Here is a 15,040-nt window from a genome sequence, read left to right on the forward strand (position 1 = left end):
ATGAACGACTTACAGAAGTGTGTTCTTGCTTATAGAGCAGAGAAGAGGACTTGAGGGCTCTTGCAATGACCAGAGATGTGTGTTTTTGGTGTTGTGAATGTTATGTGCATAATGTGGCTATTTATAGCCAATGCCAAGCATCAATGATCATTACAAACACCTACAACAGTCCAGAGATGATGGGTAGGTGTCCCAGAGGGCTATGGGTCGAGTAGGGGGCGCCCATGCCTCATTGATTGATTGTTTGGTCGTTCATAAGCTCCAAAAGGCATGTAGTTACTAACATTCTGCATCTGGGCACTTTACGCGACCCGCATGGGAGTTCCCATGCACTTTAACGCGGGTCGCCTGAGTTTAAGAAATCAGACGCGTAATTGAGGTGGCTCGCGGCCCGCCTCAACTTAATCTTAACCTTCACGCGGGTCGCGAGAGGTCTGTTTTTCAGATTTTTAAAATCTTTTGTAATGATTATCAGAATCCGGTAATTAATAACGAAATCTTTCGTAATGATTTACCTGACCTTTCGGGTTTGAAGGGGTAACTTTGCGGTTTGGCCCTCGGTTATTTACCGATAGGGGCCTCGTGTTATTTACTCTCATTATTAAGTCCCCGGTTAGTTTATTAATTATTTGGAAAGTCTTAACTTTCACTGTTGACGCTTTTAACCCTTCTCATACGAATTCGAGTATAACTCTTTCGTTTTAAAACGGAACTTCGCGGAATTTATACAGTATATTCTAGTGAGCGTATAATACTGTTACGAAGCCTTGGGAACGTTAAAGGGTCACTCAGAGGTATAATTAAACATGTTGACACAGTTAACCCCTGTAGTTCGTAATCTCTCACTTTCTTCCGTGTTTCGCTTCCGTACGATATATGATTTATTCGTTTGAAGGTACAAGCATTTATTTAGGGTTATTATACAGTATATTTACCCTTGTTGACATTTATAACCCTCGAATTTATATACTTTCAAGGTTTGTCAAAATTAGTCCTTTATTTATTATGGATGCCACGTGTAATCAAATGACACGTGTTAACACATCATTGGACACAAAAATTTGAGGTGTTACAGCATGACTTCTACATTGCTAATTATGCATTAATTTGAAAATAAGCTTTCTGTTGACTTTTTAAGATTAACTTTGACCCGACATTTGACCTACTTAGAGTGGGAATCAGAGAGTACCCTTTCAAGGGTTTATTACCCACATAATTACCAACTCATAGGTATTTTCAATTCGAGATTTGACTGGACAAATTATGATTAATCTCGAAGTCAAACCTTAATTACGATAAGTTTGACTTATGGTCAATAAACTAATTAAAACTGAAATTAGGAAGTTAAGGACACTTACAAAGGTCCTAGGCACGATTATGGATCCCAAGGAAACTTGTTGAAGACTAGGGAAGCTCCAGAGAAGTCCTTGAAGTAAGATTGAATGAGCAAGTGAAATGGTTGCAACAACAATCCTTTATATAACAACCCATATTGCTCAACATTATCACAAACAAGTCTACTAATGTTCCCAGATGATCCCATGTGTCCCTATGCATGTAAAACCATTGACCCAACTCCTGTAATTCGAATACCATGCAACTAAGGCAGTGTAACCGGTTATAACAGGTAACTGCCATTTTCTGCTGCCAGCGACAGCCTTACGGACCGTAAGCAAAAGTCCTTGCGGTCCGTAAGCACCTCTTACGGACCGTAAGTTCAAAATTACATGGTCCGCAACCGACCTTGATCTGAGATGCCCAGTTACAATCTTGCGGACCGTAAGCCCCTGGCTTTGCGGTCCGTATCCGCTTTTTATTTATTTTTGCCCAACTCCGCCACCTTACGGACCGTAAGGTGGCCTCTTTGCGGTCCGTAAGCCATTATTAGAAGACAAAACCTTGTGAACTCTTAGGTTTGACCATGCATTCTTTACAAATTCGAATCTTGTGCCTTTTTCAGCAGGAGGGGACCATGAATCAGATCTTTGCATGCTCTTGAAAATGTTGTCATGCACTTATACATCCTTGGACTTTATTGATGAATGCTTTTGAATGGAATTTGTCGTGTGAAACATAGGATCCATTTCTTATGCAAATTTGGATTATACTTCATTAAAATCACCGGATTGGAATATATTAGATGTTTATAAAATACATTAAGGTTTGGGATTTATAAATAGGTCGCTCAGAGGTATTAATTAACATGTCGACACTTTTAAATCCTACCTTACATCCTTTAACTTGATCCGGGTTTCATGGCACGTTTATCTTGCATGACACGTGTCTTTATTTTATTGGGTATGATTTTACGAGGTGTTACACGGGTGTAACATGTATAACATATCAAGATACACAATTCAGACAATCAATCATATTCAGTCACTCAATCCACCAAACATGCTATTTGTTATGCTTAGGTTGTTCATGCTAGAAAACATCCATGCACTTTATTTGTCATTAACTTAGCTAGCTCACCTTAACAATTATAACGCTATAGGAGTAGCACACCGCCCGTTTGGGGTATTGTTAAGTTATTCAATCTTCACGGTCTCGCTCACTTCGGTGGAAAAACGGTCTCGTTCACTTCGGTGACGAGGGATGCACATTATTCAGTGGACACAAAGGTTTGACCTCTGGTTATGCATGCTAGTTTCAACTTAGTATACAAAATGGCATGTTGGATTTGAGACAATCTTTTATACGTATGCTATGTAGTCAAACTCGTATACTCGCCAACTTTGTGTTGATTTTATTTTAATACGTGTTGTAGGAAATGTTTGTTGACACTTGAAGAAATCTATTTAGGATGGATTTAGAAATGCATTTAAATTCTTTATTTGTAATTCTAATGTTGGATTTGTTTAAGTTGCAAGTGTTGTACTTTTCCATTTCAAGACAATGTAACATCTTTTAGTATGAAATGAAATTTGGTTTATTTAAATATTGTCACGTTAGCACGTTATGAAGTCTCGAGCAATCTCGTTTTTGTCTCACTCTGATGTTTTCGTCATCGGTTGGGGTGTGACACACGTATATACCATCCTTGTATTTCAAAACACTTTCAAATATTATTTTCACATTTTATACAATCCCAATAAGCTATAGTGATGAAGAAATCCCACATCAACCTCCTATTGTGTTTCCCAATCTTGATATGAAGTTCATGCAACAACTAGCCATGAAGCTTGATATGCGATGACGTCGATTAGATGTATTTAGAAGGAAGCAACGATATATAGAATCAGGTTTAAGAGCATTCACAAAAGGTTCTACATATATTTATGAGTGAGTTCAGCATATTAAGGGGGTGTTTGAGATTCCTTCTCAGAAGGACTTTTGGAGGTGAAAATGACTTTTTGGAGCTTAAAAGTTAAAAAGGAATCCCAAACAATCATTTGAAAAGAACTTTGAAGCTAAAAGGAATCCCAAGCAATCACCTGAAAAAGGCCTTTTATGGTTGATTATGCCTTCAAAAAAGGAAAAGTGAATAAGTAAGTATTTCTTACTTATTCGTTCTCAAAAGGACTTTTCATCAAAAGGAATCCCAAACACCCGCTAAATGGTTGTAGGTGGAGGAGAGGGATAAGGTTACTGTTCATATGTATATTTGAGATACATTGTTCCGCCGCATTTATGTTTTTAATATTTTTTAAAGTGGTTTGGGAGAGATAGACTTTAATGTGAGGGATATTATTATCTAATTGTTTTCTTTTCTAGTTTGTTTAGGACTCCAAAGCTTCTTGTTGACCCCTTTTTGTATTTTTATTATGTTGAGTTATAAAAATGCCGTTGTTTGAAAAAAGAAATTATAATTGTTTATGATAATAATTCACAAGACAATAAGAGGTTATTTGTTTAACTCTTAATAAGGCTCTTAATAGTTCAGATCTCTTACTGGTTCAACACTTAATGGTTTAGATTGTTTCTTTCGCGAGCAAATATCTGAATGGTTCAAACATTTGCCTCTGAATGGTTAAACATAATACTAAGTCTGATTGGTTAAGACATCTAATCTGAATTGATCAGACCTCTTACTAACTCATCAATTAACCATTTAGAAGTTTCCAAACAGCGCCTAAATCATATTTCTCAGTTCCATGTATTGGAATTTTTTATTTATGTTAATTATTGAATACCTCCAATTTTTTTATTTTGTTTCTAAATTGTCCTCTGTCATAGATATCGGTCCAAATTGTGACGCGGAGGACACTAAACTCCTTTTGTTGTCGGTTTTGACCCCACTAAAATCACACTATTTCTTCGTAATATCACAGCATTAGTAGTATTTTATGTTATACAAGATTAATTATTTGTATTGGATTAAAAAAATATTTAAATTTAAATCAACCGGATTTCATTTCGATTTTTGAATTTTAAAACTGGGTAAGCATTATAATCGGTTTCAAATCAAATTCGAATTTGCGTTTTCCAAACCTATTCCACATAAATATTCGAATTAAATATAATTTTTGTTTAACCAATGGGATGCTGGTCTATTGACAAATACAAAACGTCTGAGTTTAAGAGGAGAATGTTTTGGGTTTAGTCCCACAAAGGACATAAATTAAAAAAAAAGCCGTAAAAAAACATATAACTTTTGTTTTATTATATATTATAATTAAAATATTTTTTACTTTTTATATATCTTATATAATTCAGATTAATTTTTTCATCAAATCCGGTTTGATAACATAGGATCAAATTTATAAGCTTGAATTCGAGTTCACCTTCAAAAAATCAAAATTCAAATAAGCCTATTAAGGCTAACCGGTATGGGTTAATGCCCCCTTCATTTTAGTAATTTTTTGATCAATACCTTCCTCTCCTATTTCCAAGACGCCATTAAGGGGCCCCATTGAAGGATCGTGAGCACAATAACAAGCCTCAACAGATCAATTTTGTGGGGTCCTTTGATTATGACCGCATGACAACGATGAATTTTTATTTTAATCTATTATTAACAAGTATATATACCATTTCACATTTCAAATTTTACATACAAATCTTAAACTCTCCTCTCTTAACTAAAGGAAAAATATATCATTTCACAACACCCATCCATCATGTTTTCATTTAACAACGATCCAAACACGTTTGATCTGAACCGCCCGCGTTATGCAAACACACAAGACCGCCTGGTTATTTCTTTTGTCCCTCATAACCCCCATTTAGCCCATATATAACTCAAGCTATGTCTCATATGTCTCCACCCTAAACCCAAACCTAAACCGTACCCAAAACCCAACCCGCATCCGAAACCCGCCCAACTTCATCCACACATAGACATTGTAGGAAGCAACCGAAAGAAGAACGTGCTCCAAAAACACACGAGAAGTGGTCAAGCAAGGAGTAGTTTTTTCTGAGGAAGACCGTATGATTTTTGAAGCTAAAAAACAAAATATGTTTAGGAGTAGTTCCTTTGTTTTTTTTTATTACAACTAGGAGTAGTTCCGTTTGTTTTTTTATTAGTTTAAATGTAATGATTGTTTAATTAGTTTAAACGGTGTTTTATTTTTAATTAGTTTAAATGTTATATAAAAAACAAAAAATAATAATAATTTGATTGAGTAATGATGGGGGTTGTTCCATTGCTTGGGTGTTATTAGGAGGCAATGGAGGCCCATGTCTGCGTGGCGCAGTGGCGGCCATAAGGATTCTATTCTATACCATATAGCCTAAGATAGACGAAAACCCTCTGCTAAAGAGATTTTAATGAACTTTTTAGTTCACGCGTATAAATATTGGTGCACATTTCTTTTTTGTTTTCGAAGCAAAATCTTGGTTGGAACCAGTTACGATTCTAGTCAACAAAGTTGATAACCAGGTATTGGTGGACCCAGGTTGCGTATGAAACCACTCTTTGAAGAGGAAAATGATCGGTTCAATCGGTATAACTAGGTTGAAACTTGAAATCGGTTACAAAGAATAAGGTTATAACCCGATACATATCCAGCATGTATGTCAAGTATGAGACCGGTTCCTCAATGCCCATCAACATTTTTATCGAGTCCAGTTCCAATTTTTTTTTTCAACCTGTAGGTACAAATACGGGCCAATTCCGCAGTTTTATATTAAAAAACCCAGCCCAAAAAATCTAAAGGGGGGTTAAGTAACCGATGGCTCTGACCACTGGGCCCAGCCGCACCACATTGCTGACTCAATAATGAAAGCCACCGTCATCATCGAGCCCACCTCACCACCGTCCTTAAAAAACCAATCCCAACACATACCCAGCCAGCCAACATTGGAAACCCATCAACGCGGGAAATAGAGCCGTTGTTAATTCTTGGCGCCAAATCTTTCTTGGTAGGCTGCCCGGCATTTACGGGCAAAAAGAATCCTAAGCAAACAGTTGCTAGGTTTCATTATATATATATAAATTATAATCCCCACTTTCTCTCTTTATCTTTTACCGCCTCCATTCAAAGCTTGTTCCAAAACCCCTTCTTCTTGTTCTTGATTCTTAAGCATATATTCCAAGATTCTTCTCTTGTTATTTCAAAAAGATTTGATTTTTCATCTGGGTTTGCTCCAAAAAACAATCTTTTTCAAGTTTCTGATCTGGGTTTGCTTCAAAAAGTTCAAATTCCTTCTTGTTCTTGAAGCACATATTCCAAGAACTTCACTTGTTCAGTTCTTCAATATTTCTTCAAAAAGATTTGATTTTTTGACCTGGGTTTGCTTCAAAAATCAATCTTTTTAAGTTCTTGATATGGGTTTTTCAAAAAAGCATCAAGTGGATGGTGAATCATTAGAAGGGAAGAAATGGGTGATTGCAGGAATCACCATGAGAGCTCCATTGAAGACTTTATCCACAAGAAGAATGAAAGAAGATGATGAAAACTCAAACTCCGGCAACACAACTCCGACTTCAAAAGATTCAAGAATACCGGAAGTGATGACGTGTCCGCCGCCGCCGAGGAAGCGCCGGCCGGTGGTTGCTTGTCACAACCACACAAATATGGAGTTTTTCACTTCACCGGAGTTGGATAACTTGTTTCAACTCCTCTCAAAATCAAAATAAGTTTATCATATTTTTAGGGATTTTGGTTTTTGAATGACTAGTTTTTTAATATTTAATAGTTCTAGTTTTATTAGCTTAGTTTAGAAGTTTAGATTAGGGCTTGTTTTAGAAAGATGTACAAATAGTCAAATATAGTAGTAGAGTGTAGGGTTGTTAGTTAGGTTAGGTTTTGGGTTTAATGAGATAATCCTTTTGTTATGGGTTGTTTAAAGTGTGACTACTTATGTTTTCTTGGTTTCTTGAAAGTTGTAAGTTGAAACACCCTCAAGTTTTTGAATCAAAAGGGCAAATGGGTGTTTGGCCTAGGGGTTAAAAGAGCCATTTTTGTGGCCAAGTTTGTAGCTTTGTGCTTGTATGTGTGAAAGATTTGCAATAGGGTTTATCACCCAATGTTTTGAATCATCTTTTTGTTATTAATCTTGTTATAAAGATTGTTTCTTATTTTTGTTGCTCGACTCAAACTTGAAACTAGAAGTAATTACATATGTTTTGAATCTTTATTGTAAATTCTTGAATTTGCAACTTAAAAGAATGAATCTTTAGTGAAAATTCTTGAATTTGCAACTAAAAGATTGAATCTTTATTGTAAATTCTTGAATTTGCAACTAAAAGATTGAATCTTGAATGCTATTCGTTGAGAATATAAATGAAAAAGGATGTTTGATTCTTGAAGTTGATTCGGATGATTTGAGTCAAGGGTTTACATGGTTGTGGGGTTGGGTGTGAAATGATGCCACCACAATTTGGTGAATATTGGAAATTAAAGAGGAAGACAGTCAACACACGTGTTTTGGTGCATAGAAGTAAACAACTAATAGTCAAAAAAAAAAAAAAAATGAGGTCATAAAGGGAATGTGAGATTTTGTCCATGTTGGTCTTAATTGTCATTCTCATACAATTTTGTTTCTTTTATTTGGATAGTCATTTCGTTTTTATTTTCCAATTGATGAATATTATTATTATTTTTTTTGAACGGCAAATTTGGATCATTGACGGACCATCGGAGTATCATCGTGCCACCAGCGGAACCACCCGATCATATCCAACTCCACTAGGCAATAATACCTCACCAATTCAGGAGGAAACCCAATAAATATGGGAAAACCCCCTTGTGAGAATCGAACCCATGACCTATTGATCCCAAAACTTTATCCCACCACCAAGATGCCACTAGGCTATAAAGCCATGGACATTGATGAATATTATAATTATAAACGATCAAATTGATGAATATTATTTGATCGTTTATATAAAAAGTTGGCTAATGTTGTAACTTTTTTCTAGTGACTCTGAGAATCTATTAACTCACAGGATCCCATCATTACTATCAGATCTATAAAGCACAGAATCTATAAATGTAATTTATGCTAAACAAGTGATGAAAATAATGTGGCATCTATCGTCTCGCATAAGGTAAGTCTTTGGTGTAAAATTCAACCGATATATGCCTATTCTATGAAGGAACTACTTGAAATATACAAAAAATTGGTGATCGACAAAATAAAAAGCAAATATATTCAAACGGTAATTTTGACATCCTTTTGGACCATATGGAAAGCAAGAAATGAGTCATTTTTTAACGGGGAGAAAGTAAACATCGATGGGATCTTCAGTGAGATATAAGCTATCTCTTTTCTGTGGATAAAAAGTCGGGCAAAGAGGTCTAATTTGGATTGGCGACACTGGGTGAAGTTCGATAATTTAAGCTGAATTTTATAATAATGTTTTAAGTTGTAACAGGTGATTTACTCTTGAGGTGGTTGGCTTAGTTGCTTACTAAACGTATTAGCAAAACTTTTAGGTGATGAATGTTGTTTACCGTTCAAAAAAAAGTGATGAACAATTACAATAGTTTCTCTGTATTTCTGTTTTCATATGTAAATAACTAAATATATCATATACGGGAACATTGTTTACCATGTTAATTATTAATATTTTTTTTAAAGTGGTTGTGAGTGAGAAAAAGAGAAAATGTCATGATAGACGTATAAAAATATTACACAATTTAAAAGGAGAGAGAAAACGTAGTGATTTTTAGGGTACTAGGGTGATCATTACTCATCACACCCAATCACCTTATTCCATCATATTTAACTCTCACACACTTGCAAAGTTGCAATGGTTATGAGGTTATCACATTCCATCACTCACTTTTTTTGTTTCATAATTTTTTAATTAAAATAAAATATGTAAGACAAATAAAATATAAAATTGAATAAGATAAAAACCAACATTTTTAAAATGCATTAAATTAAAAAAATACAATCGATAAGAAAAATAAATATTCATACTTAAAAACTAAAATAAAAACCCACTCTTCGTCGAAATCGAGCAATTAGATATCTAAACCACTAAGGTATTCCATTAGATTAACTCGTAGTAAAAAACACGTGTCTTCATTTCGCAACTCCAATTGAATATTCTCGCTAATGGTGAACTATGTCGGATGGTTCATAACGTAGTCTGGTGATATAGCGTGCCCCCATCCTTTATGATCATATTGTGCAAAATGATACACGTGTACACCATGCTCGTAAATGTTTGTGGTCTAATTATACACACCGGTCCATCAGTTATACGCCATTTAGATTTCAAAACTCCAAAACACTTGCTCACGTCTTTTCTCGTTGATTCATGTAACTTCTTTAACACTTTTTCTTTGGGCTCTATCGGAAACAAATACGCCTTTACAAAAGCAGACCAAGTCGGGTAAATATTATCAACAAGATAGAAGCCACGCCAATAAGTTCTCTCGTTGGCCACAAACGGACCTGACAGTTCGGTTCCTTGTAACACGGCATCAGGTAGCGATGATTGATGTAGAACACTAATGCCGTTTGAATTGGGGGCACCAAATTACGCATATTAAATCCATAAATCATTTGATGCCACCGCTTTGAACATGACCGTCAGTTTTTTGTGATCACCTCTCATATATTGTCCTCGCAAACTAGTCGGGCAACTTCTCCGAACTATGTGTATACAATCAATGCTACCAAACATCCCCGGAAAGTGCTATCTAATTTCATGTGCGACGAACAAACGTGATATGTCGTGTCTAGTCGACTTTCGTAAATTTTTTTAGCATATAACTTAATAACAACATTGCAAAAAAAAAAAAAATGTAGAGATTCACTAAAAGTCCTAGAAAACATAGCTAAAATATTCATCATATTCGTCAGGAATGTTACCGGTTGCAAGTTAACGAACGTGGTTGTGCATTTTTGTATCGTCGTATAACTTTTTTTCCCATTAGCGGTGTAGCCTTCTTCAATTCATTCAAATTCAGCTTCAATATCTCTCATAGTCTTTAAAAATAATTCTATCGACATACGAAACCACTCTCTAAACGTCTCAGCATTATACTTTGGTTTTTCAACAAAGTAATCATATATTAAAACTTCATTAGCCCCTTCCCGATCGTGACACACAATTTTTTTTCTTTGATCATCCCGTGTCTTGAAGCTCCGTGAGCTCATAGATCTTTTAAAAAATTCCAAAACACAACCCGAAGAGTAAAACAAATTAGATGAGTCGGGCGGAAATGTACTTGGGTACTCCATAGGTAGTTTTCAAAAACTATAAAAATAGAGAATCGTAGAGGATTTTTAGAGTTGAAAGGTTAATTGGAGTGTTTAAAATGAGTAAAGGTCGGTTGTATTTATAGGTTAAAAAATATTAATTTTTATAGGTGGGCTCCCATAGTTGTTGCCAACGATTATATCCTTCAAACCATGCCTCCAACACACCATGAAACTTGTCACCAAACTCATCCACATCACTCGTGATACACCCCTTGCAGCGGTGTATCATGGAACATTACCCATCATAGACACCCCATCACTTGCGCACACTAACCACCCTTAGTGTAATTATAGGAATGAGGATAAGGAATTCATGTGAATGCTCTAAAAAGAGTTTAAAAACATATCATGCAATTTATTGTGAGCCGATAATTCTAAAGGAAAAAAATAAAGAGTTCAAAATTCAAATAAGCTGAAGGTAAGGTTATTTTTGGCTTACTTATCGTGTTGTTAAGTCGAGATAGTTATTGGTATTTTATTTAACATGTTATGTTTATCAGGTTGGTATATTTAATTATTTAAACAAAGTTTGAGTTGGGTGAGGTTAGTATAAATAGATAATTAAGACTATTGTAATTTGTATGTATTTTCACTAATGAATATAAAAGAGGTGTCACAAAATCGATTATTCGTGTGTGCTTGAGGCGTGAATTTCCAAGAGTTATAGCTTCGTTAACAAAACAGCAAAGGATGCATTTAAACTATTACACAACCCTCACAATCAATTTAATGTAAGAAAATACAATTTGATAATAAACTAATGCATGCATCAAACTTTATATCAATTTTGGAGTAAAGAAAGCCTACTACTGAAAGACTAAGAGCATGTTTTTATCCAACTTTACTACTTTGAAGAGCCACCTCCACATTGATTAATTTAGTAGTTTATTCAAATTGAGAGGTTTGTTTACAAAACTATATACAAATTAATATATTTACAAACTAAAAAATACAATAGTAGTTTTAACTTGAAAAATATGAGAATCATATCATACACTTGTAGACAAAGCATCCACAATAGGTTAGTTTTAGGCTTTTACAAGAAAAAAAGGTTGATGATGTGGAGAGGCCAAGAGGGAAGGACGTGAGTTCTTGTACAAGAAAGCCCAAAAAACAAATTATGTGAGTGGGAAAGGAGGAGAGATGACACGTTTTTAGCTGGTTTTCGCTGCGAAAGGATCAAAGCCTAAACATTTGCTTACGTTGCCATGTTTTTGTGACCCACTATTGTTGGTGCTCTTAGGGTGGGGGGAGTGGGAAATCCAGACACCCCCGGGTAAGGCCACATAGGACCGGCTAAGGGTGGTAAGGTGCCCCCTCCCCTCCGAGTACTTTGTTTGAGTTCCTCTACTCGGTTGTACTCGATGTGTGCAGGTAAAAATAGAAAGAAAAAAAGGTAGTGGGTTGAGCTAGGTAGCACAATATTATTGAATGGTGGGTGTTTTAAGACTATGGGGTATGGGACGGGGGTTGGGTACAAATGCCCAAGTCACCACCTCGGGTGGGCTTGGGTTTCGGTGTGGCCCCTTGAGCGGGGGTTTTCGGCCCGGGCGTTGGGCGGGCCTAGCGGTCTTCCGTGGCCGGCTCTCATTGGCTGGGTTGGCTAGGCTAGAGGTGGCTATGATTTAAATTTTAATTTTGTGTATTTTTATAACAATTGAAAAAAAAATTATAACACGTGGCCGACCCACGCGGGCTAGCCACGCCCCGCCATACCGACCCAACATGCAACTGACCAGCAGTGCCCCTCGAAGTCCACGTGTCAACCCATACCCCAAACCCCCGCCCCACCATACCCCACGGTCTAAAGTTTGATTGAAGTTAGGTTTCATAATATTATTGGATGGTGAGTATTTTAGAGTTTGATTGAATAGTTTGGGTATTTAGGTATTCTAAATTCGAGTATTTTAGGTATTGAGGTAAGACACACTCTCCTCCCTTAAAGAGGATATAATGAAAGTTCCAAAGAGACTAAAAGTTAAGTGGTAGAAATTTTTTTTTTGGAACAACTATTTCATTAAATTAAAACAACATCCATTTAACAAGCAGCTAAGACTGGGGCAGAAAGACAACAGAGAAGCAAATACAATAGACAATTAGCCTTATTATACATCAAAATCTCTCCAATTCGACCACTCAATGGACACGGACTTTGCACGGTTATTAATCCATAAGAAGCTCAAAGATTTGATTTGTCCGATTATCTTCTCGATCTTTACCGGCTCATTGTGAAAGCATAAATATAACATAATAAAAACAAAACTTATAAATGTTTATATGTCATATGATACTCACACTTATTAACTACATTAAGCTTACAAGTCTTTTCTGTTATTATCGTATAAGTTTGTAAGAAACTTGTTTGTCTAATTGATTAAATTTTGAAATATAACGAACTAATCAAAAGATGAATTACTTTGTGAAATAGCCAAAATACTGGATCTAACCTAACGAACAATATATGTTACTTGTAACCTTTTTTATAGTTATTTCAGATATGTGAAATAATTACAACTAGTGTGAATTTTTCCGCGTTACGCAACGGGAATTCAGTCGGTATCGATTCGGTTCATTACGATAACAACACTCGCTAGAGCAACCAAAAATGTTTAAGTCGTATTTTATATTGATCGAAATCCATAAAAGCAAATATTTATACTTAAACTAATATAAATATACAGCAAAGGAAATATATTTAAGAAAAGTCAGAGAAAGTTTAACTATATTAGTAAAAACTTATAAACTAAAAAGGCCACAAAAGGCAAAATAAAAACTTAAAGAATCAAAATAATGTACACAAAGAAACTTTACTGTTTCTCCTTTGTGTTATGAATTAATTATATATATATATATATATATATATATATATATATGATAAATTGGTAAATAAAAAAGATATTAACTAAAAGAGTTAAATAGACACTTTCGAAATTTTTGGCTTTAGTAGTATTGTTGATGCTCATTAAAAGCTGAATTAGACATCAGGTTCACTTTCAAACTCATCGATTTTATACATTATTTTCTTGGCCGTTAAGAAATGTTAAAAACCCTCTTTAAGTCACACACCCACACTACCATTATTATTGTTGGAGTCTTGTCTAGTGAGTAAACAAATCTTAGTCGAAAGTGTGTTAATTGTAAAACAATTTTACATGTTTGGTAACATGTCACCGAATTTTAAATTTGCTATTATGCAAAGTATTGTTTTGACATTATACAATTACCCTACAAAAAATTTTTACAAAATTATCTACAAGATCAAAATTACCCTACAAGATCATTTGTAGAGTAATTTTGATAATTACTCTATAATAATTACAAAAATGTCACCGCGTTTTTTTTCATGCCTTTCATACGTTTTATACGTTAAGGCACTTTGTACGTGAACTTAACTCTATTTTTATATACAGTTAAATCATAAACTCAAACTCCACATTAGGTAGCTGATCTTTAACATGTATGATGTATCTCACATAAAGATTACGTGTTGTCGCGCTAAGGGAAAATACAAGGTTTAGAAAGTGGATAAGATTTTTATATGTTAAATATAGGTTTTGATAACCGAAAGACAAGGGGGTACATGCACTAATCGATAATTGTTTCAATTGCTGAGTGTTATGTGCCTTATGTCCAAGGCTTGATGTAAAACTATTATCGAGTCGGAGGTCTCACTGTAAGCAGTCTTTCTATTACTACAGGGTAGAGGTAAGGCTGTCTATATTTTACCCTCCTCAGACCCTATCTTAACTTTGCTATTGATGAGATTTATTAAGTATGATGATGATGATGTTAAATATAGGTTTTGGTTTTGTTTGCTTTATTTTAAGACTTTATTGTCTACTTTAGAGCACTCTCATCCAATCCATCAAATTATACATACATTTAGGGGTGAGTAAGAAAATCGAAATAACCGAACCGTAACCGAATAACCGAACCGAAAAAACCGAACCGAAACAAAAACCGACGGTTCGGTTTTCGGATTTTTAATAACCGAAAATTTCGATTCGGTTTTCGGATAAACTTTTTCAATAACCGAAAAACCGAACCGAACTGATAAGTTACAATCCATATATTTTTATGTTTAAATTTAAATTGTTTAAGTGTTTAATCCAATGCTAGTAGAAAATGTTAATTTTATTCTTGAATGTTAAGTGTTTATAATAAAAACATTATAACTGAAATGATTTATTATTACCTATAAGATATATCAAAATTTAATATATAAATTAAATTTAATAAAAACTTTGAAGAAAGATAAAAATAGATTAGAAGGTTAGGTGTATGTAAACAACATTAACTAAAGAGGTTAACTATAATAACTTAAATGTAAACATAAAAAAAGATTGTTATAATATAAATTATACTTTTTATTTTTTTAATCTTACATAATTTTGTTCCAAAAACCGAAATAACCGAAAAACCGAACCGAACC

At 34.7% G+C, this 15,040-nt stretch overlaps 1 protein-coding gene across 1 annotated transcript; it reads left to right on the forward strand.

The window, feature by feature from the left end:
* Positions 1–6,712: 6,712 nt before the first annotated feature.
* On the forward strand, positions 6,713–7,024 carry LOC110913527 (cyclin-dependent protein kinase inhibitor SMR6). Its single transcript, XM_022158347.1, has one exon. The coding sequence runs from the start codon at positions 6,713–6,715 to the stop codon at positions 7,022–7,024; it is 312 nt and encodes a 103-aa protein (XP_022014039.1).
* Positions 7,025–15,040: the final 8,016 nt, after the last annotated feature.

This window comes from Helianthus annuus, chromosome 15 (assembly GCF_002127325.2).
Source record: "Helianthus annuus cultivar XRQ/B chromosome 15, HanXRQr2.0-SUNRISE, whole genome shotgun sequence".
Taxonomy (NCBI): domain Eukaryota; kingdom Viridiplantae; phylum Streptophyta; class Magnoliopsida; order Asterales; family Asteraceae; genus Helianthus; species Helianthus annuus.